The 21760-nt window shown below is 51.0% G+C and overlaps 1 protein-coding gene and 1 long non-coding RNA gene across 2 annotated transcripts in view; both read right to left on the bottom strand.

Annotated features, from left to right (window-relative positions):
• Positions 1–21760, bottom strand: part of LOC309613788 — a 176581-nt gene that overhangs the window by 143560 nt on the left and 11261 nt on the right. The gene's annotated exons all lie outside the window — the stretch shown is intronic.
• Positions 4597–6656, bottom strand: CEBPB (CCAAT enhancer binding protein beta). The gene is made up of 2 exons (XM_082361125.1): positions 5068–6656; positions 4597–4904 (listed from the first exon to the last, which is right to left on the bottom strand). Exon 1 carries the CDS (start codon positions 6262–6264, stop codon positions 5227–5229), a length of 1038 nt encoding a protein of 345 aa, XP_082217251.1. The 5' UTR covers positions 6265–6656; the 3' UTR covers positions 4597–4904; positions 5068–5226.

Consider the following 21760-nt stretch of genomic DNA (forward strand, 5'->3'; position numbering starts at 1 on the left):
TCAAGGGCTTTCTGGGTGCCAAGCCCTGGCAGGGACACCTGCTCATTTATCCTCATAACAACCTCTCTGAGCCTCACCCTGGCCTCCATGGCCCTGCAAGAAAGACCCTGCACCCCTCTGTCCTCCTCTCCCCACTCGACCCCTGGCTGCCTCTACTCTAGCCATACTGGCACCTCACTCTTTCCCTGACACGCTGAGCTTGGTCCTGTCTCAGGGCCTTTGCACCTGCTGCTCCTTCTGCCTGGAATGCTCTCTAAACACTCTCCCCAGTCACCCTCTACCACTTTCTCCAAGGCCTTAACACAGTCTGAAATTAGCCTGCTAATCCATCATCCATCTCCCCCAGCAGAATGTCAGCCCCAGGGATACAGGGACTGTCTTGGGCTCACTTGACGCCAGCTGCATATGTGAACGGAAGCTGGTACTGCTCTTTGTTCATGGGTGAGGAAGCCCAGGCCCAAATTTGTCAAGAATCTTGCTGGAGGTCACCCAGCAAATAAGGGGCAAAACTCAGAGGTTTTTTGTTTCCCTGCATCTTACTCAAAGACGGGCCAAAGAGTGCAAAATTGAGGTTTGCCCACCTGTTCCCCCACATGCAGTAACTAACCGACAGGAAAGTGGCTTCGCCTGGGTCTCAGACAGACATGGATTCAAATCCCAACTTTTCTGCTTTCTGGGCAAGTGATGTCCCTTCTCAGAGCCTCAGGTCTCTACTCTTTGAAACGGGACTCCTACTTCTTGTTCTCAGAGGGCACCTGGGAGGGGCTCAAACTCCAACCCCCAATTCCCCAGCCCACCCTGGCCTGCCTCACCCCCTGCACATGGCTACGGCCAATACAAGGTTGAAAACCCCCAAGGAGGGGCGGCCAGCCGGCCAACCAGCTGGGGCCACTGGGGCTCCATCACTAGTCACCCAGGTGGTCAGCCAGGTCGAGAAAGGACTAAGGGGGTGGGGGGCAGGAGAGGAAAACAGAGCAGATGAGAGGTTTGGGGCCACGGAGGGGGAGGCAGGAGGAGAAGGCCTCGTGCTACTCACTCACCAGTCGTTGGGTCAGTGCCTTCACCTCTCTGTGCCTCAGTTTCCCCAACTAGGGAAGGGGGATGACAAACAGCGCCCAAGTCATTGGATTATCGCAAGGATAAAAGGCACGTAAAGCACACACGATAACACCTGGCGTAGAGTGTGTGCTCAGGAAACCAAGGCTCTTCCCCCCTCACACCTCACCTGGCTCAGGCCTCTGCTCAGACGCCACCTCCTAGGAGAGGCCTTCTTGGACCTCCCCACCCCTCCCTGCCCTACTTTCCTTCCCTCAAAGCCCTTGTCCCCACCTGTCATTACCTTGTTCTAGTTACTAGATACTGTCTGTCTCTCCCCATAAATTGTCACCTCCATCTTGGTCACCACATGTTCCTAGCACCCAGCATAGGGCCTGACACAGAGCAGGTGCTCAATAAATGTTTACTGAATAAGTAAAAAAAAAAAAGTAACTGGACAAATAAATACCTCAGAAACAAGGACAAAACAGTCCCAGGGAAGTCTAGACATGGTTTGGGTGGAGGAGGACACATTCTTTAGGTATTTAGATGGGGAAGTCCCGCTTCTCTTTCCTACCCACAAATTCCACCATTCTTAGCTGTGCAACCTTAGACAGGTCACTTCCCCTCTCTGAGCCTGCTGGCTTGGCAGGAAAATGCCAGCAACAAAAGCCACGGCCTCCAAGAGCACACAGCCCGGCACCCGGCAGTGTCTCCAGCTTTCATTTCTGACACCCACTTCTATCCTTGGTAAGATCACCAGGCTGTGGGGCAACTACACAAGATTATGAGGTGTAAATGTGTTGTCAAGTCTCCTGTCCTGAGCGAACATTGGTTGGGCTTCCCAGCTAGCCTCAGTGGTCAACCCCACTAAATGGGTCTGTGGTTAACACGACCAGCCTTCCTGGGCAGTTGGAAGAAATCAGCAAATCCATCTATGCCAAGGTCTTGGTGTGCTATTTTGCACATCATAAACACTGAACTTGCATCCACTATTATTCCTGTTCCTCAAGGCACATCCCTGGCCTCCTCGTGCTTCACCCCATCCAGCTCTTTCTTGTTTCCCAGCTTTTGAATGGACTGGCCCCTCCTCCCTGCAAGCCTTTAGCTCTCCTAGCCTAGTGATCCATAGGGTAGGTGTCCCCCCATTTATGACATTTCCTCAAGTCCTTTGGGCACAGCTCTGGCCACAGTGCTCCCACAGGCCACCAGGACCACCATCAGAGCCCTCAACCTGTTAACTATTTCTCCAAGCCCTCCTCAGGGGTAGTCAGATGGGATTGGGTTCAAACTCCCTTAATGTTGCTTCCAAACTGTGAAACCATAAGCAAGTCACTTAACTCTGGCACTTGGGGTGCCTAAGCCGGGGGTGGGGCAAGGAGCCCTCCAGGAAGGGCCCAGGATTTGGGGTGGGGGCTGGGATGACCAGCCAGGCTCTCAGCCCTAAGCTTTCCCCAGAGACTTGGGAGTCGGACTTAGCTTCCTAACTGGCTCCACCCTTGCTCTACCTGAGCACTAACCCCACTACTGTGGGCCTCAGTTTACTTTTGTAAAACCAGTGGAGCACCTTCCCTGGGTGCTTATGCAGATTATAGGGAGGGTGTGAGTGTGTAAAGAGCTGCACTCAACACTCGTTCTCAGGCGGCACTCAGGAAAGGGGAGCCTGGGGGTCACTCTTTGACCATGCTGCTCCCCTCTCACCACCTCTGCGTCCTCTGGTGACAACAATGGGTGAGCAGCAGGCACCAGCCAGCTCTCCATGACCAAAGGAGTGGGGATTAGAGAGGTTCGTTCCTAAATGGCAGCTCCCCTCCCCACCAAAAGACTGAGCTACCTCCTTCCCTAGGTCCAGCCCCCAGGCTCTGCCCTTCAGCAGGTAAATCCTAGAGGCAGTTGGGCCGATGTGCTGGTGCTGATATTGGACTGACTTTGAGGTTCCAGGTTCCCATCAGTCATCAGGCCGCCCAGGATAAGACCTGTCCAGGGCCACACTGGAGACCCAGGACCAAAGAGAGGTTATTTGTGCCCAGCGCTCTGTACAGCCCTCAGGCCACGAACAGGAGACACTAGGGTTAGAGAGATGGTGTTTGCCTTGATCCTCAGCTCCATGACGGTGGGGGCTGAGCGCCTCTGTTTCCCATATCCTGGCCTCTCACGGGGAAGGAACATCCAGGCCTCCAAAGGGAAAGGGAGGGCAAAAGCATTTCCCCCTTCTCAAACCACAAAATCAGCAGCTGCTCCCAAGATCCCAGGCTGCCCCAGGCCCTCAGCAAACTAAGCTATGCAGCCCCCCATCCCACCCTCCTTCCACCCCTGAATTCCTAGAGCAGGGGGCCCCCAAACCAGTTTCTCACCCTTTGGGATTTGACAGCCAAAAGGCTGTTCCACGGCTCTAAAAGCAGGCCTTGTAATGGTAGCAACCTCTCCAAAGGTTGCTGTGGGGTTTAAATGAGATGGGGCAGGTCCAGGGTTTACTGGACACTGGCCCCTGGCAAGCGCTGGCCATGCTCGCGCTGCGCTTTAGACTCAAGTGCCAAATGCCAGGAGCCTCCCAGAGAAAAATAATAACAAGAGCAAATGCTTATATAACACCTCCTGCGTGCCAGGCACCGTGGGACGCTGTACGTGTATCCACCAACCCCTCCGTCTACATCCTCAACTCTCAGGAATGCTGTCCAGGGCTGGAATAGGGGTGGAGGTGCAGTGCGAAGGGGCGGGTGGGAGGGTATCAGGGGGCAGGGAAAAAGCCTTGCCTGGGGCCATTTCTGTCCCAGGGAATCAGGGACTGCAGCCCTGGGTTCACACCTGGGCTCAGCCACCTTGAGCAGGTGAGGTTGGGCCTCAGTGTCCACAACTGGGCAAAGAGGACAAATGGCACATCTCCCACTCCTAGGAAAAGGAGTGGAAGTACAGGAACCCTTCCCCCCACTTCCCCTACCTGGCCCGGATTCTCCCCTCCCACTGGCCAGGGATACAAACACAAGCTAGCCACCCAGGCCACTCTCTTAAAAATACACATACACACACATACTATTTTCTAAACAGCCGGCCCCACTTCACTTTCCAAAAGAATCTGCCCCAACTTGGGCTCAGCAGGACCAAGACCTGTATCCCCTCCTCTTTCAGAGTCACAGTTCTGCTGGCTGGGTCCCCAAGCACTGTGCAGAGGTCAGAGCCCTCCAGGCCCATCTAAACCCAAGCCTAGCACTCAGGACCAGCCAGAGGCCCTGCAGGCCCTCCCCAAGCAAGGTTCCGAGTCACTCCTCCCCAGCACCCAGCGGCACTGAGTCACCCTGAAAGCCTGGCCCAGCACTCCTCTGCCCCTCCCCCGCCCCGGCCTGGTACCCCCATCTCCAAGCACAGGCCCTGGGGGAGTAGCAGAAGAGAAAAAGCAGCTGCAACCCCCCCACCCAACCACCTAAAGAGCCAAAAATAATAGCAACTCACACACACACAACAACCCCACACACACCAGAAAAGCAAATATAAAATCATAAATCCAAAATAAAGGGGAAAAAAAAAATCAAAGCCAACTACTGCCCCCAAAAGGCTCTTTAAACATTCTCAAAAAAAAAAAAAGTTTATTAAAAGTGTTCTTAATGCTTGAACGGAAAAGATTCCCAAATATACAGATGCCTCTTTTCTCATAGAAATAGATTTTTTTTTATAATACAAAAAAAAAAGACCAAAAAAACAACAACAAAAACAAAAACAACAGCAACAGCAACAACCCCGTAGGAACATCTTTAAGCGATTACTCAGGGCCCGGCTGACAGTTACACGTGGGTTGCGTCAGTCCCGTGTACACACGCGTTCAGCCATGTTTAAACCGATTGCATCAACTTCGAAACCGGCCCGCCCGCCGGCGCCTGGAGAGGGGGCAGAAGGAGAGGCAGAGTTTATCATTCATCTGTACACATAGACATCTCTTCTTTAAATAACACCACGGGCGGGCGGCCCATCTGCATGTGCGGTTGGTGTGGACAAAAATATAGATATATATATATATATATAATAAAATATTAAAATTACCGACGAGCTCCCCGCGCTGCCAAGTGCCCCAGTGCCAAAGTTTTGCCGGCGCCACCAGGGGCGGGGGCGGGAGCGCGGGCGCTTCCCGGAGTCTCGGTGGCCGCGGCGCGCCCGGCAGCGCGGAGGCCGGCCGGCAGGGGGACGCGCGCGGGGGCCGCGCTAGCAGTGGCCGGAGGAGGTGAGCAGGGGTTCAGGCAGCTGCTTGAACAAGTTCCGCAGGGTGCTTAGCTCGCGCGACAGCTGCTCCACCTTCTTCTGGAGCCGCTCGTTCTCGGCCGTGAGCTCCAGGACCTTGTGCTGCGTCTCCAGGTTGCGCATCTTGGCCTTGTCGCGGCTCTTGCGCACCGCGATGTTGTTGCGCTCACGCCGGATCTTGTACTCGTCGCTGTGCTTGTCCACGGTCTTCTTGGCCTTGCTCTTGACCTGCGAGGGCGCCGGCGCCGCCCCCACATAGCAGGCGGCCGGGGGCGCCTTGGCGTCTGCTGGGCTCGGCGTGCCGGGCGGGCTGGACGACGAGGACGTGGAGAGGCTCCCACTGCTGCCGCTCGGCACCGCCTGGTAGCCGAGGTAGGCGCGCAGCGCGTACGGGAAACCAGCCGCCATGCCTGCGGCGCCGCCGCCCGGCGCTCCGGCCTCCTCCTTCCGCTTGCAGTCCGCGGGCTCGAAGCCCGGCTCCGCCTTGAGCTCGGCCGGCTGCGGTGGCGGCGGCGGCGGGGGCGGCGGGTGTAAGGGCGCGAAGCAGCCCGGGTGCAGCGCGCCCTTGGCGGCCCCCAAACGCCCCAGGCTCACGTAGCCGTATTCGGCCGCCTTCTTGCAGTTCTTGCCCCCGTAGTCGTCAGAGAAGAGGTCGGAGAGGAAGTCGTGGTGCTGCCCGGAGGAGGCGGGAGCGGGGGCGGGCGCAGGCGGAGCCGCCTCGAAGGTGTCCGTGGCCGGCGCCGGGGCCTGCGGCGCGCCCAGCGGCTCCAGGTATGGACTGAAGTCGATGGCGCGCTCGTGGTCACCGATGCTACCCAGCTCGCCGGCGGGGGGGCGCGGCCCGGGTCTGGCCGCGGGGGGCGCCGCGGGGGCCGCCTTGCCGCCGTACGCAGCAGCCAAGCAGTCCGCCTCGTAGTAGAAGTTGGCCACTTCCATGGATTTAAAGGCAGGCGGCGGCGGCAGGGGGAGACATGCTGGGTCCCAGGCCACCAGGCGTTGCATGAACGCGGGTGCCCGGGGAGGGGGCCTGGGGCTGCCCGCTCCGGCCGGCCCGCAGGTGGCGCGGCCTCCCAGCTCCGAACTGTCGCTGCTGTGTCCCTGATGCTGTTGCCGCTCCCTCCGGCGTGGCCGCTATTAGTGCGGGGGCTGGCGGCTGGCGGCTGGACCCTCGGGTGGGTCCCCTTCCCGGTCCCGTGCGCGGCTCTGACTCGCTAAAGTTTCTCCTGAGCCCGGTTATTTATAAGGCGGGCCATGGCAACGGCTGCGTCACGCCTGGAGGCCGCCCCAGCCCCTCCCCAGGCACGCAGAGGACACGCTGTGGCCGCCCGAGACCCCCGGGAGGGCGGCGGTGGGTCGTGGTGGCCAGACTGGAGACCCGGAGCGCGCCCTCGGGGGTCCCTCGGCCCGGTGGGGGGCGGCATCGCCCCCTGCCCACTCCCACCCGGCGGCCCCGGGATTGGGAGCGAGAGAAGGCGCTAACCCGCCCCCGGACCGCCCCCTCTGGGCTGGAGGCTATACTAGAAGGGAGGGGAGAATCCGGGGAGGGGGCAACGTGATCTTCTTCTCCCACCCCAAACACGGCCGCGGCCCGCCCCCTGCTGGAGGAGGCTCTGGCTTCAGGATCGGCTGCAACCAGTCCCGACTCCCCACCGAAGGGACGCGCTCCAGGCGGGATGCTGGAGACCCCAGCTCTGGCTCCCGGAGAGGGGACCCATCTCCACGGCCCTTCCCTGGGTCCAGCCTCGCCCCTAAACTTGCCCCCATCCCCAGATCTTGGAAGGAGGGAATTTCACACCTGTGGCGACTTCCTGTCTTAAATACCAAGACCTGGGTTTGGGGGCCTGCAGGTCAGGGGCGAGCTCCCACTTAGGCCTGTGCCAGGGTCGACCGCGCCCCTCCCCTAGCCCCGCCCACCGCACCTGCCCGCCCCTCAGACCACACCCGGGTCTTATCCAGCCCCACCACACCCCGACATGGGCCCCGGGAGGGTGGAAGGGGACGGGGATGCTTGGCTCCAACACACTGTGTGGCCTTGGGCAAGTCACTTCACTTCTCCAAGCTTCAGTCCGTGAAGGTGTCGTTACTGTTATTATTATTAGTTGTATTACTGTCTCCACCACAGACTCCCAAACATAAGGCTTACGGCTCTGGGGCACACATCATAAAGAAGGGCCTTCTGCCAGGTTACAAAGAGGCCCAGAGGCCCACAGCACACCCAAGATCACATGGCCTCATGTCCCCCACTGTTCTCGGAAGGAAAGCCCTTGTCCAGGCACCCTCAGACCTATTTGCACCCGAGGCCAAAACACCTGTTTCTGAGGCTGGTGGGGTGGGGGACCAGCCAGGCTCAGGAGGGGCCATGCAGGAGAGAAAAGGGAATTCCCCTATTTTCACCAGGTCCCTACTGGGCGGTGAGGGTGGGCCTGGACCCAGAGTTCGCTTCTTCACCCTGCCAGAAGCATGCCCTTGCTGCCCCTGGTTCACAGATGGGGAAACAAGATGGCCCCCCTGGATCTGAATTTATGCCTGAGGCCCTCCCTGCAGAGTGGGCTCCGGTGGCCCCTTACCCTCTCCTGAGCCATTCCGAGGCCATTTGGGCAGCTCCTTGGGTCTACCCCTCTGCCACTCCCGGCCCAGGCCGCCCAGGCAGGAGCTCCCAGCCTGCTGGTTGCTGACCCCCAGCCCACTGACCCCAGTCCTGGCCCTGGCGGGCAGGTGGACATTGCTCAACCTTCAGCGTTATCTGCTGAGCTGGGGTGACCTCCGCCCTGGAGAGCTGGAGAAATGACATCTCTTGAGTGCCCTTGGGGGGCGGGGGGCAGGGGGGAACAGGATGAGACACTGGCCCAGCCTGCTGGCTTTCTAGGCCTTCCCAGCAGCCTCTGGGCCAGGGAGGGATCCAAGGCCCCAGGGCCACCCAGCCAGGCCTCCCAAGCTGCAAAATGGGACACTCAGGGCTGAGCTTGAGGGCCACTGCCTCCAAGAGGCCCTCCCTGCCCCACCTGCTGGTGAACTTCCTTCCCAGCCCTTATCTCCAGCCACCGTTATCCTAGTTGTCTTGTCTGCCTCAGTCCCACTCCAGACCAACCCCTCCATGAGCGCCAGCCCTCAAATATGGGAACTCCTGGATCAGGCATGCTCAAAATTTACCAGGGAACGAATGCATTTGCTGCTACCTCTGGACCAAGACCGCTGTTTCCCCAGCTCTGCCCAAGGCAGCTCCTCAGGGCTCAGCCCAAAGGTTACCTCCTCTGAGAAGGCCTCCCTGACCTGCCCATCGAAAGTCCTAGGCCCTTGATCACTCCTTTCGCATCCCCCTGCTTCATCTCCTTCACCATTCTCAATTACAATCAACATTATCTCACCTACGCATCTTGATTTCTGTCCCCACTGCCCTCTCCCATTGTCAGCTCCAACAGGGCCAGGATTTTTGTTTGTTTTATTCACTGTGGTTCCCCCAGTGCCTAGAACAGTGCCTGGTACACAGGAGGTGCTCAATAAATGGAGGAGGCTGAGAAGGTGAGGTTCCCCCCACCATTAGCTGGGCTGTGTGACCTCAGACAAGATGGCTCCCCTCTCTGAGCTTCAGCACCCACCCCCACCTCTCAGGGTTCTGGGGAGATGCAGTGAGACCTGGGGAGTCTGCAGCTAATTTGTGTGTGTCCTCACACAATCTTTCACCCTCTCTGAGCCATATTTTAAGCTCTTTACATATATTAACTCATTTAACCCTCCCGATAATTGGTAGGAAGCAGGTACTATTATTATCTCCGCTTTACGAATGAGAAAACTGAGGCCCAGCAGAGCTAAGTGTGTCCCAGGTCACATTCAAGGGGTGGGAAGGATTAAAGTCTTTCCAGCCCAACCTCCCACTTTGGGTTTGTAACAAATCATAACGGGTCTGGCCATGGGAGCCCCATTTTCCAAATGGAAAAGCTGAGGCTCAGATAAGGGCAGTTAGGGTCACACAGCAAGTCAAGGGGCAACCCAGACCCTGGGGACCAGCCCCCAAGGACCCGACTCAGTCCCATTGGGGTCTTGCCCTTCTGACCTCACCTAACAAATACTGAGCCTTTTGCTTCCCACCCTGCCCTGGCCTGACAGTGAAATCAGTGGCAGTTCCCACCCCAGTGCCACCCTAGGTGTCCTGCAGGGAGGCTGCATGCACGGGTGACGTAAGCCCTTGTTTTCACAAGGTTCGTTGCTCAACAGGCCCTGCCTGCTGCCCCACCATTAATGCCCAGCCTTTCCCCAAGGAGGGCGGTGATGTGAGCTGAACCACTATGGCCCAGAGGCCTGGAGCACACCCCAGCGGGCCTGCAGGCAGCAAGGGCCCAGAAACCAGGATCCACCTGACACCACCCACAGTGACTTCTCCCAGTTACCGTCTGGCATAGGTGTTTGTAGGAACCTGGGGCGGGGAAGGGTCTCAAAATGGCAGCCAGCAGCCCTATCCAACCCAGAGACGTGTTCAGCTTGACCCCATAGTGTTTTGCTCCAGATTTTTTGTTTGTTTTGTTCTTTAATGAATGTATTGCCAACATTTAAAAAGCAAGACACTTAACATCAAAATGCAAACTTCCAGCTTCTCTTGTAAAACCGGAAGCCGTGGGCCGGGACCACATGGCTAGGAGTGGTGGGCAGGAGCCTGGCGGGGACTGTGGAAGAACAGGCACTTCCTACCCAGATACATGCCCCTCCTCTGCTCCCAAACTGCTTTCAGAATTCCTTCTCCCAGTCTCTGCAGCTTTTCTTTAGCCCCATTTCCAGGAGGAAACCAAGGCACCTTGCCCAAAGGGAGTGCCATTGTTGCTTCCTTGACAGAGAGGGGTGAAAGGGCTTAGAAATCAGCCAGCAGGTCGAAAAATAAGGCTGAAGGGGGAACCATCAGAGATGGTCCATGGAGATTGTCTCTAGTGGATTTGGAGTTGGGGGTTGCGGGGAAGGACTTCTGTTTCTGCTCTGTACCCTCCTGGCTGTGGCACCCTCTAGACCTCAATCCCTGGTCTATTAAATGCGGGTAATTATATCCCCTCTCTCTTGGGCGTCTGGGCCTACTGTTCCCCCTCACACTGACCCACCTCGACACATGAGAGTGAATTACCTCCCCTTAGCCCCACAGAGGGCCTGACCTCGCAAGTCATGATAACCTCACAAATCAGGCAGGTGGGAAACAGGCCTAGAGTGGGTTAGGACTTCCCCCACCCAGGATCACAGTGAACTGGTAGAAGAGCCGAACTTAAAAGCCAGATTTCCCCTGATTCCTATGTCCGAGATTTTTCCCACCATGCCTCCTCTTTGAGACCTCACTTTCCCCGCCTGCCGAATGGTACCTAGATTAGATCCCCGAGTGCTGCCAGGTCCAGTGTCCTGGGATGCGGAATTTTGGAATCCTGGGATACCCTTGGCACCGGCTAGTGAAACTTGCCTGGGCATATGCTGCCACCATGTGGCAAGCTCTGGGAATGCAGGAGTGATTTAAATGAATTTTTTTGATGGAGGACCTACTGGGTACTTTGCTTATGGGATATAGAGGTCAGCACTATGGATATAATAGATGCTCACAGGATAAGAGCAAGCCATCACTGAAAGAAATAAAAATGTCCAACAAACAGACGAAAGGTACTCACTTTCATTTAGTCATTCATCAAATATTTTTTGGCACCTGAGCAACCTGGTTAAAAATATTTAAAAGATGCATTCTCTTTGACTCACAATTCCATTTCTGGAAAATTTGCCTAAATAAACATTCATAAATGTGTGTAAAAAAAACATTTTGGGCACTTACTGTGGCTCATGCCCCAGACACATATTCATGAACAAGACAGAAGTGATTCCTATTCTCATGAAGTTGATATTCCTCTTCGGGAAGACAAACAATAACCAAGATAAATGAGTCAACTATACAAAGTGTTATATTCTGGTAAGCACCATGGAGAAAAATACAGCAGAGGAGGAGCGTGGGGAGTGTTGGGGGATTTTATTTTAACTTTAGACTGGTCCACGGAGGCCTCATTTAAGTGACAGGCGAGCAAAAACATGAATGCAGCGAGGGAGTGGGCCATGCAGATAGCAGCAGCGAGAAGAGCAAGTGCAGAAGCCCTGAGGTAGAAGCATGCCTGGCCCATGTAGTCGCTGTGGGTGGAGTACAGGGGAAGTAGCGGGAAATTATCTCACAGAAATAGTGGAGGCCATATCACACAAGGGTTTGTGGGCCACTGTAAAGACTTCAGCTTTTACTTTGGGTTAGTGGGAGCCATGGAGAGTTCTGAGCAGAGGAGGGACAGTATCAGACTTCAGTTCTAATGGAATCCCTCTGGCTGCCTATGAGGGATGGACTGTCCTGGAGGCAAGGGCAGAAGCAGGGAGCCCAGTGAGGAGGTAACTGGAGTCATGAAAGCAGATGACAGGGGACTCCACCAAGCCATGGAGGTGGTGAGAAATAGTCTGAATCTATTTTAAAAGTAGAACCTGGGACTTTCCTGGTGGTCCAGTGGTTAAGACTCCACGCTCCCAATGCAGGGGGCCGGGGTTTGATTCCTGATCAGGGAACTAGATCCCACATGCCACAACTAAGGATCCCACATGTCGCAATGAAGATCCTGCACACGGCAACGAAGATCCCGCATACCGCAACTAAGACCCAGCGCAGCCAACAGCCAAATAAATAAATAAATATTAAGAAATTTAAAAAGTAGAACCTTCAGGATTTGCTGATAGATCCAGTTACAGAACAACCACACAATGGACCACTCTATAGCCATTTAAAGGGACAAGGTATATGACGCAAAAAGTACTAACAACCAACAGAAAAAAAGGAGATATATTTGATACATTCAAAATTTAAAACTTCTGGGCAGTAAAGGACAAAATCAACAGAGTGGAAAGACAGCCTACAAGATAGGGGAAAATATCTGCAAGTCACATATCTGATAAGAGGTTAATATCCAGAAAATATAAAGAACTCCTACAACTCAACAACAGAAAGGGCTTCCCTGGTGGCGCGGTGGTTAAGAATCCGCCTGCCAATTGCAGGGGACACAGGTTCGATCCCTGGTCCAGTAAGATCCCACATGCCGCGGAGCAACTAAGCCGTGTGCCACAGCTACTGAGCCTGTGCTCTAGAGCCCACGAGCCACAACTACTGAAGCCTGCGTGCCTAGAGCCCATGCTCCACAACAAGAGAAGCCACCGCAGTGAGAAGCCTGTGCACCGCAATGAAGAGTAGCTCCTGCTCACCACAACTAAAGAAAGCCTGCGCGCAGCAACAAAGACCCAACACAGCCAAAAATAAACAAATAAATAAATTTATTAGGGGAAAAAAACAACAGAAAAACGACTCAATAAAAAATGGGCAAAGGCTTAGAAATAGACATTTCTCCAAAGAAGATACATGAATGGCCAATAAGCACATGAAGACGTTCACAATCACTGATTATTACGGAAATGCACAAAACCACAATGATAGACTACCTCATACCCACAAGGATGGCTACCGTCAAAAAAAAGTAAAACAAAAACAAAATAACAAGTGTTGGTGATGACATGGAGAAATTGGAACCCTTTTGCATTGTTGGTGGGAATGTCAAATGGTACAACCACTGTGAGAAACAGTAAGGTGGTTCCTCAAAAAATTAAAAATAGAATTACCATACAATCCAGCAATTCCACTTCTAGGCATATACCCAAAAGAACTGAAAGTAGGGTTTTGAAAATACGTTTGTACAACTATGTTCATAGCAGCAATTATTCACAATAGCTAAAAGGTGGAAACAACACGTGTCCACTGATGTATGAATGGATAAACAAAATGTGGTCTATACATACAAGGGAATGTTATTGAGCCTTTAAAAGGAAAGAAGTTCTGACACAGGCTACAACATGGATGAACCTTGAGGACATTATGCTAAGTGAAATAAACCAGACACAAAAGGACAAATATTGTCCGGTTCTACTTACATGAGGTACCTAGAGCAGTTAAACTCACAGAGATGGAAAGTAGAATGGTGGTTTCCAGGGGCTGGGGAGAGGGGAAAGGGGAGTTGTTTAATGGGTACAGAGCTTCAATTTGGGAAGATGAAAAGTCCTAGAGATGGATGGTGGTGATGGTTGCACAACGGTGTGAATATATAATACTTAATGTCAGTGAACTGTAGTTAAGATGGTAAATTTTTTTGAACTTTTCTAAATTGCCGATTGATTTTAACTATTTACTTAGTAACATTTTTAGGTTACAGAAGAGTTGTAAAGACAGTACAGCATTCCCATAAAGTCTTTGTGCAGCCTCCTCTAATAATAGCATCTTACATAAACATGATACATTTATCAAAACTATTGGATTATAAGATGGTAAGTTTTACAGAACTACTATATGATCCAGCAGTCTCACTCCTGGACTTGTATCTGGAAAAGACAAAAACTCAATTCAAAAAGATACATGCACCCCAATGTTCATAGCAGCACTATTTACAATAGCCAAGATATGGAAGCAACCTAAATATCTATCGATAGATGAATGGATAAAGAAGATGTGGCATATATATATATGAATATTAGTCAGAAAAGAAACGAATGAAATAATGCCATTTGCAGCAACATGGATGGAACTAGAGAATATTATACTTAGTGAAGTAAGTCAGACAGAGAAAGACAAATACTATATGATATCACTTATATGTGGAATCTAAAAAATAATATAAATAAATCTATATACAAAACAGAAACAGACTGACAGACATAGAAAACAAACTTATAGTTACCAAAGGGGAAAGAGAGGGGGAGAGGGATAAATTAGGAGTATGCGATTGACAGATACAAACTACTATACATAAAACAGGTAAGCAACAGGATTTACTGTATAGCACAGGGAACTATATTCAACATCTTGTAATAACCTATAATGGAAAATAACCTGAAAAAATATATATATGTATGTATAAAACTGAATCAATTTCTTCGCTGTACACCTGAAACTAACACAATATAGTAAATCAACTATACTTCAGGGACTTCCCTGGTAGTGCAGTGGTTAAGAATCCGCCTGCCAATGCAGGGGACACGGGTTCGATCCCTGGTCCAGGAAGATCCCACTTGCCGCGGAGCAACTAAGCCCATGCACCACAACTACTGAGCCTGCGCTCTAGAGCCCATACACCGCAACTACTGAAGCCCACACACCCTAGAGCCCACGAGCCAAAACTACTGAGCCCACGTGCCACAGCTACTGAAGCCTGTGCACCTAGAGCCCATGTTCCGCAACAAGAGAAGCCACCACAATGAGAAGAGTAGCCGCCGCTCGCCACAACTAGAGAAAGCCTGTGCGCAGCAACAAAGACCAACGCAGCCAAAAATAAATAATAAATTAGTTAATTTTAAAAAAGAATAACGTCATCTTTAAAATATATATATATACTTCAATTTTTTTCATTGGTAAATTTTATGCTATGTGAATTTTACCACAATTTTTTTTAAAGGACAAGGTAGATCTTCATATGTCAGCATGGAGAGATGCCCAGTGGCACTGTGAGGTCAAAGAAAGGCATGGCAGAGCAGTATCCTGATAGAATCATGTTTGTCTTGAAAACCTTCGCCATTAGCTAAAAAAAGTTTTAATTGTGAATTCACACAGTGTTGATGAAGGTTCGGGAAAAACGGCACACTTACACACTTTTAGTGGCTTTGCAAAGTGGTTCAGCCTCTCGTTGTACCTTGACCATAGCTATCAAAATGGGAAACATCACTGGGCCAGAAATGCTGGGCACTTACACTACAAAGACACTCACACCTGCACAAGGACAAATGAACATTGCAATAGCAAATCTTGTGATATAACATCAGGGGCTGTTGTTTCCAGGAAATACTCTCCAGCTGCTGAAAAGAATGGGGCAGGGGCTTCCCTGGTGGTCCAGCAGTTAAGACTCTGCACTCCCGATGCAGGGGACCCGGGTACGATCCCTGGTCAGGGAACTAGATCCCGCATGCCGCAACTAAGAGCCCGCGTGCCACAACTAAAGATCCCACATGCCGCAACTAAGACCCAGGGCAGCCAAATAAATAAATAAATATTTAAAAAGAATGGGGCAGCTCTATGGGAGAGGATCCAGACGAGCACTATCCCATAGGACTTTCTGGGATGACTGGCATATTCCACATCTGTGCTGTGCCATATGGGAGCTGCCAGCCCCATGAGGCCACTGAGCACTTGAGATGTGAGTCAGGAACTGAATTTTTTACTTCATTCAATTTCAATTAAATTTAAGTAGCCTCCTGTGGCTAGTGATGACTGTATTGAACCACACACATCTGGGACCATCTCCAAGGTCTATCGTTAAGAGAAAAAGGCCAAGTGCAGGCCAGGATGTGTGGTGTGCAAACCCCACATCAATGAGGGGAGATACGGAAATGTCCTCGTGTGTTTTACGAGGATGTAGTCTCCTACTGCAAGAGCCATAAGAAGCTGGCAGCACTGGCAGCGTAGAGTTCAGGGTGCTCGGAACGTTGTGTGATAACACACCCCAAAACTTAGCGGCTAACAACAACCCCCATTTTGTTTGCTCATGATCCTGTGGGTCAGGAATTGGGACAGGGCACAAGGGGACAGCTTGTCTCTGCTCCAGGGCTGGCTGCAGGCTGGAACATCCAAGGTGACTTCTTCATTCCCACGTGTGGCACCTCAGCTAGGTTGGCCTGAATGGCTGATGGTTGCTGGAGCATGTCTGCCAGTGAGTTCTTCGCTCCCCCATTCTCCATTATGTAGTTTCTCCCTCCACATGTGGCCTCTGCATGTGTGTTATTGTCGGGTGGCTTTCTCCGTGGCCCCTGCATGTGGTCCAAGCTGTCTCTGCTGGGGTTCTCTCCTGTGGCCCCTCCAGGTGGCCTCTCCTCATGGTCTCCCCATCACAGGAGCTGCACTCCTTACATAGCAGCTGGCTTCCCCCATGGCACAGAAGTGAAAGCTGCTAGGCCTTCTTAGGCTGAAGCCCCAAACTGGCTCGCCACCATTTCTGTCACGTTCTACTGGACAGGCCAGATGCAAGGGCTGGGGACTGCACAAGGGCACGCCTACCAGGAGGCTGGTTCACTGGGAGCCCCTAGAGGAAGTCCACTGCAGGAGGAGGGCGAGGGTCCTGAGGTGGGAGGTGGAAGACCCACCTCCTTTTCTAACTTTAAAATGTTCACCATGGATATGTATTACCTTATTACTATTTGTTTGCGTTTAGAAAGCCATGCATGGCATGGTCCTGCCTCCACACCTTTGCTCCTGCTGTTCCCTCTGCCTCTACACCCTTCCCTTCCACCTCCAGCTGAGAAATGCCCGGAGAAACTTTCCCTGAATGCCCAAGTCAAATTACTCTCCACTTCCTCTGTGCTCCCTACACCTGGTGACCACAGGATCTTATTCGCCCCCGGCTGGAGTTAGTTTTGTGTAATCTCCCTCTCCTTGGAGCCCCTCAAGGTCAGCCCAATGTAGGTCATCTCTGTACACACACACACACAGAGGACTCATGCAGGTGCTGAGTAGGTGCTCAGTGATTTGGGGGCACAACCCAGGAAAATACACACTAGCCTGAACCACAATCTCCCCACCCGGCTGGGCGCAATGCTGGCATCTCTGGTTGCATTTGTCTAGAGTCACCGACAGGTGACGACAGAGCCTAACCTCTAACCTCTGCAGCTGCTATGAGTAGAGAAAGCAGGTGTAGGTGGTGAACTTGAAAGGTCAGACACCGCAGGGCAGGAAGCTCCAGGCCCAGCTTTGAAGAGAAATTTCCCATCCTTATTGCCCATCCCCCACCTCCTCAACTTCAAAATTTGCTTCCCCCTCAAGCAATTGACTTTAATCATAGGCATGCCAACCATTCATAGGTGCAGCGACCTGATTACCTCTAAAATCTTGTGCCAAGTGAAAAGCACCAGACACAAAAGAATACATCCTGCATGACTCCCACTTATACGAAGCTCTAGAATAAGCAACATTAATATATAATGGAAAATCTCAGAAGAGTGTTTGCCTCAAGCTGGGGGATTAGGGTTAGGGTTAGGGTTAGGGTTAGGGTGGGCAGGACTGAGTGGGAAAGTACAAGGGTACTTTTTGGGGTGATGGTAAATGTTCTGTATTACCTTCCCTGGGCTATCATAACAAAGCACCATAAACTAGGCTGCTTATAACAACCCACATTTATTCTCCAACAGTTCTGGGACCCAGAGGTCTGAAATCAGAGCCGTGCTCCCTCTGAAGGCTCCTCCCAGCTGCTGGTGGTTGCCAGCGATCTTTAGCCTTCCTTGCCTTGGAGCTACATCACTCCACTCTCCGCCTCCATCTTCACATGGCCTTCTTCCCCTTAGGCGTGTCTGTATCCAAATCTCCTTCTTCTTTCTCTTATAAAGACACCAGTCATTGGATTTAGGGCTCACCCTAATTCAGTATGAGCCCATCTTTAACTTGGTTACATCTGAAAGACGCGATTTCAAAAATAATCCAAAGTACACCTAAGATTTGTACATTTCACTCAATGTCAGTTTTACAGACAAATATTGAACTCTAGCTTCTGGTGTGCACGCTGCAGTGTTTAGGGGTGAGGTGTACTGGTGCCTGCAATTTACTCTGCATTTCGTTGCCCTATCTCTTTGGTCTCCTTTAATTGGGAATAGTTCCTCAGTCGGTCTGCCTTTCCTGAAAATTCATGACCTCGACACTTTTGAAGAGGCCAGTTATTTTGTAGAATGTCCCTCCTGTGAGTCTGTCTAAGTTTCCTCATGGTTGGACTTAGGTACCTTTGTCAGGAACCACACAAGTGGTGGTGTGTCCTTCTCGGTGTTTTCCACCAGGAGGACCTGAGAGCCACTTGTCCCATTACTGGTAATGTTAATATTGATCACTTGGTTGAGTGATGTCTGCCAGGTTTCACCACTGTCAAGGTACTGTATTTTCTCTTTGTAATGAGTAAGTATCTTGTGGGGAGATATTTTTAAACAATTTAAATGTCCTGTTATTCCTCCAACTTTCACTCATTTCTCACAATTTCACTAATTTTAGCATCCATTATGATGTTTGCCTCAATCAATCTATTGCTATATAATAAATGACCCCAAAACTTAGCAGCTTAAAATAATAATCATTCATTTTCTCACTGATTCGTGAGTCAGGAATTCAGGAGCAGTTTGCCTGGAAAGTTCTGCCTTCGAGTCTTCAGAAGGTTGCAGTCAAGATGTTGGCTGGGGCTACAATTATCTGAAAGCTCAGCTGGGGCTGAAGCATCACTGTCCAGTAGGAAGAGTAGAATGTGAGCCACAATGGGAATCCCATGTTTAATGTTCTTCTTTTTTTTTTGGCTGTGCCACGCAGCATGTGGGATCTTAGATCCCCAACCAGGAATCGAACCCATGCCCCTTGCACTGGAAGCGTGGAGTCTTAGCCACTGGACAGCCAGGGAAGTCCCAATGTTTAGTTTTCTAGTAGCCACTGTTTATAAAGTAGAAAAGGATACAGGTGGAATTCGTTTTAGTAATATATTTTATCGAGCCCAATATATCTAAAATCTCATTTCAACATATTGTCAATATAAAAAAATATTAATGAGATATTTGACATCTGTGGCCCTACGTGGCCAGTGGGTATCGTAGCAGATGGCTCGGTGCTGAGGGATCTGCTTCCAAGACGACTCCTTTATGTGGCCGTGTGGGCGGCCGGCCTCCGCTCCCCACCGCATGGGCCTCTTCCTAGGGCTGCTTGAGGGTCCTCATGACATGGAAGTTGTCCTCCCCAGAAAGAGTGATCGGAGGGAAAGAGCAAGGAGAAAGCACAACGCTTTTTATTACCTAGTTTTCCGACAGAGCATCCCTTCTGCCATATTCTATTTATTAGAATCGAATCACTGAGTCCAGCCCCTACTCAAGAGGAAGTGAATTCAATTCCACCTTCTGAAGGGTGTCAAAGAATTGGTAGCCGTATCCTAAAAGCACCACACCATTTATTTGTTTATTCACTTATATCAGTATGGACTCATGGATTTTACTTTATTCCAGGGGTTATAAATCCATCATTACCATTATTTGCTTTGATGCTCAAATTGGCCCTGATTTGGCTAGTGTCAGCCCCTTTCAGCTGGCTCCTGTGTCCTTTTATCACGTCCCCGTCATTCTTGGAGCATGTCCTTATTTTCTGACACAACAAGATGTTCCAGGCTCAATTTCTACTTTTCTTACCCCAGCCCTTGTTCCTTTCAGTGGCAAAAATCTGGGTGCTGTCCAACATTAATCCTTACGAATCTCATAGGTGTAAAGTGATAGCCCCTGGTTGTTTTCATTCGCATTTCCTATTACTAGTGAGTTTGAGCCTTCCTCCCATGCTTGTGGTTTTCCTCTTCTGTAAATTGCTCTTCACGTCCATTGCCCTTTTTCCATTGGGGCTGCTGTCTTTTCTGTTGTTGTTTGCAGGAGTTTCTCATATATTCTAAGCACTGCAGTCTTAGACACTGCAATGTCTTCACACTTAACATCTGCCTATTAACTTTGTCTATAGGGTCCTTTGGTCAGAATTCCTTCATTTTGATATAATCAAAATAATTTTTATTGGGTTTTTTTTTTGCCTTTTATACATTTGTGCTTTTTTATTGTGGTAAAAAATAGATAACATAAAATTTACCATTTTAGTTACTTTAAGGGTACAATTCAGTGGTGTTAAATACATTCACCATGTTGTGCAACCATCACCACTGTCCACATCCAGAAATTTTTCATCATCCCAAACAGAAACTCTGTTCCCATTAAACACTAATCCTCCTTCCATCTTCTTCCCCACAGCCTCTGGAAACCTCTAATTTGCTTTCTATCTCTATGAATTTGACTGCTCAGGTATAAGTGAAATCATAGAATATTTTTCCTTTTGTGACTGGCTTATTCCCCTTAGCATAATATTTTCAAGGTCCATCCATATTGTAGCACATGTCAAAATTTCATTTTTTTTTCTAAATTTATTTATTTTATTTATTTATTTTGGGCTGCATTGGGTCTTCGTTGCTGCACGCAGGCTTTCTCTAGTTGTGGTGAGCGGGGGCTACTCTTTGTTGCGGTGCACGGGCTTCCCACTGAGGTGGCTTCTCTTGTGGCGGAGCACGGGCTCTAGGTGCGCAGCCTCAGTAGTTGTGGCGCGCGGGCTCAGTAGCAGTGGCACATGGGCTTAGTTGCTCTGCAGCACATGGGATCTTCCTGGACCAGGGCTTGAACCTGTGTCTCCTGCATTGGCAGGCAGATTCTTAACCACTGCGCCACCAAGGAAGTCCAAAATTTCATTTCTTTTCATGGCTGACTAGCATTCCATCGTGTATATATAACTTCTACTAATTTTTATAATTTTGCACCTCATGGTAAGCCTTTAGTCCATCTAGAATCCACCTTTGTGGATCTCTCACTGGCCAATGGAAGTCAGCTGACCTGGAGCCTGGGAAATGCAGCCTGCACACGCCAGCCCCTCTGAAACTCAGAACAGAACCAGGGAAGGGCAGAACAAGCATCTGAGGGCAAGGAGGACCAGTCCCTCCCAAAAATTCAGTATGAATTAAAGATCCAGTTTTATTTGGGGCCACTTTCCCAACACCATCTTCTGAACAGTCTCTCCTGGGCCGCGGGGCTGCCGTTCTTGTGTCGTTACTTCTCAGGTATCCACGGACTGCTCCGCCGTCACTGCTCTGCCTCGCTGGTCTGTCTGTCCTTGCACCAGCACCCACACAGCTTCTACTATAATGGCATACGTCTTTCAACTGCTGATGGGGAAGCCCCTTCTTTACTCTTCTTTTCTAAGGTTGTGGCTAAGTTCTTTCCACGCCACATCTCATCAAATCCTCAAAACAGCCCTGTGTCAAGGGGTACAATCCTTATCCTCACAGGACAGGTGAGGAAACCGAGGCCTCAGGGAGGGAAAGTGACTTGATGAAGTTTACAGAGCTGACAAATGGCAGAACTAGGACAAAGCAAGGCGTATCTGACTCTAGGGCTGCCCTTTGATCCCCAGCACCCAGCTGCCTCTCCCATTTGTAGTCTGCCAGGTTCTTATCTGTAAGAAGAGGGAAAGGGCTGGAAAGGCCTGCTGGGCTGGCCACCTGCCAGTTTGCTTGCATATCAGGAAGGGAAACCACTCATATCAGGAAAGGAAACCACTGAGCATTTAAACAGAGAGACTTTCCGACAGGGAATTGGTTACAAAGATGATGCAGGAGCCCAGAAGCCAACCAAGAAATTGCGAAGAATCTCAGAATTCGCAGCAGCAAAGTCACTGCCACTTCTAAGCTGGAGGGCCCGAGGGAGGAAGTAACATTACAGTACCCCGGGGCCTGTGGTCACTCAGCAAAGCGGGAAACACAGTGGACTGTCCTGTAGGAGTTGGAGCCGTGGAGAAGACTCAATTGTTGATGGAGATGCAGCCCAAGGTGTAAGGAGACAGGGAAAAATACTTCTCCCTTCCTCAAACCTCCAATCTCCCACCAGGATCTCTCACTGGCCA

This window comes from Balaenoptera borealis (assembly GCF_965194805.1).
Source record: "Balaenoptera borealis genome assembly, chromosome: 16".
In the NCBI taxonomy this organism is placed as follows: domain Eukaryota; kingdom Metazoa; phylum Chordata; class Mammalia; order Artiodactyla; family Balaenopteridae; genus Balaenoptera; species Balaenoptera borealis.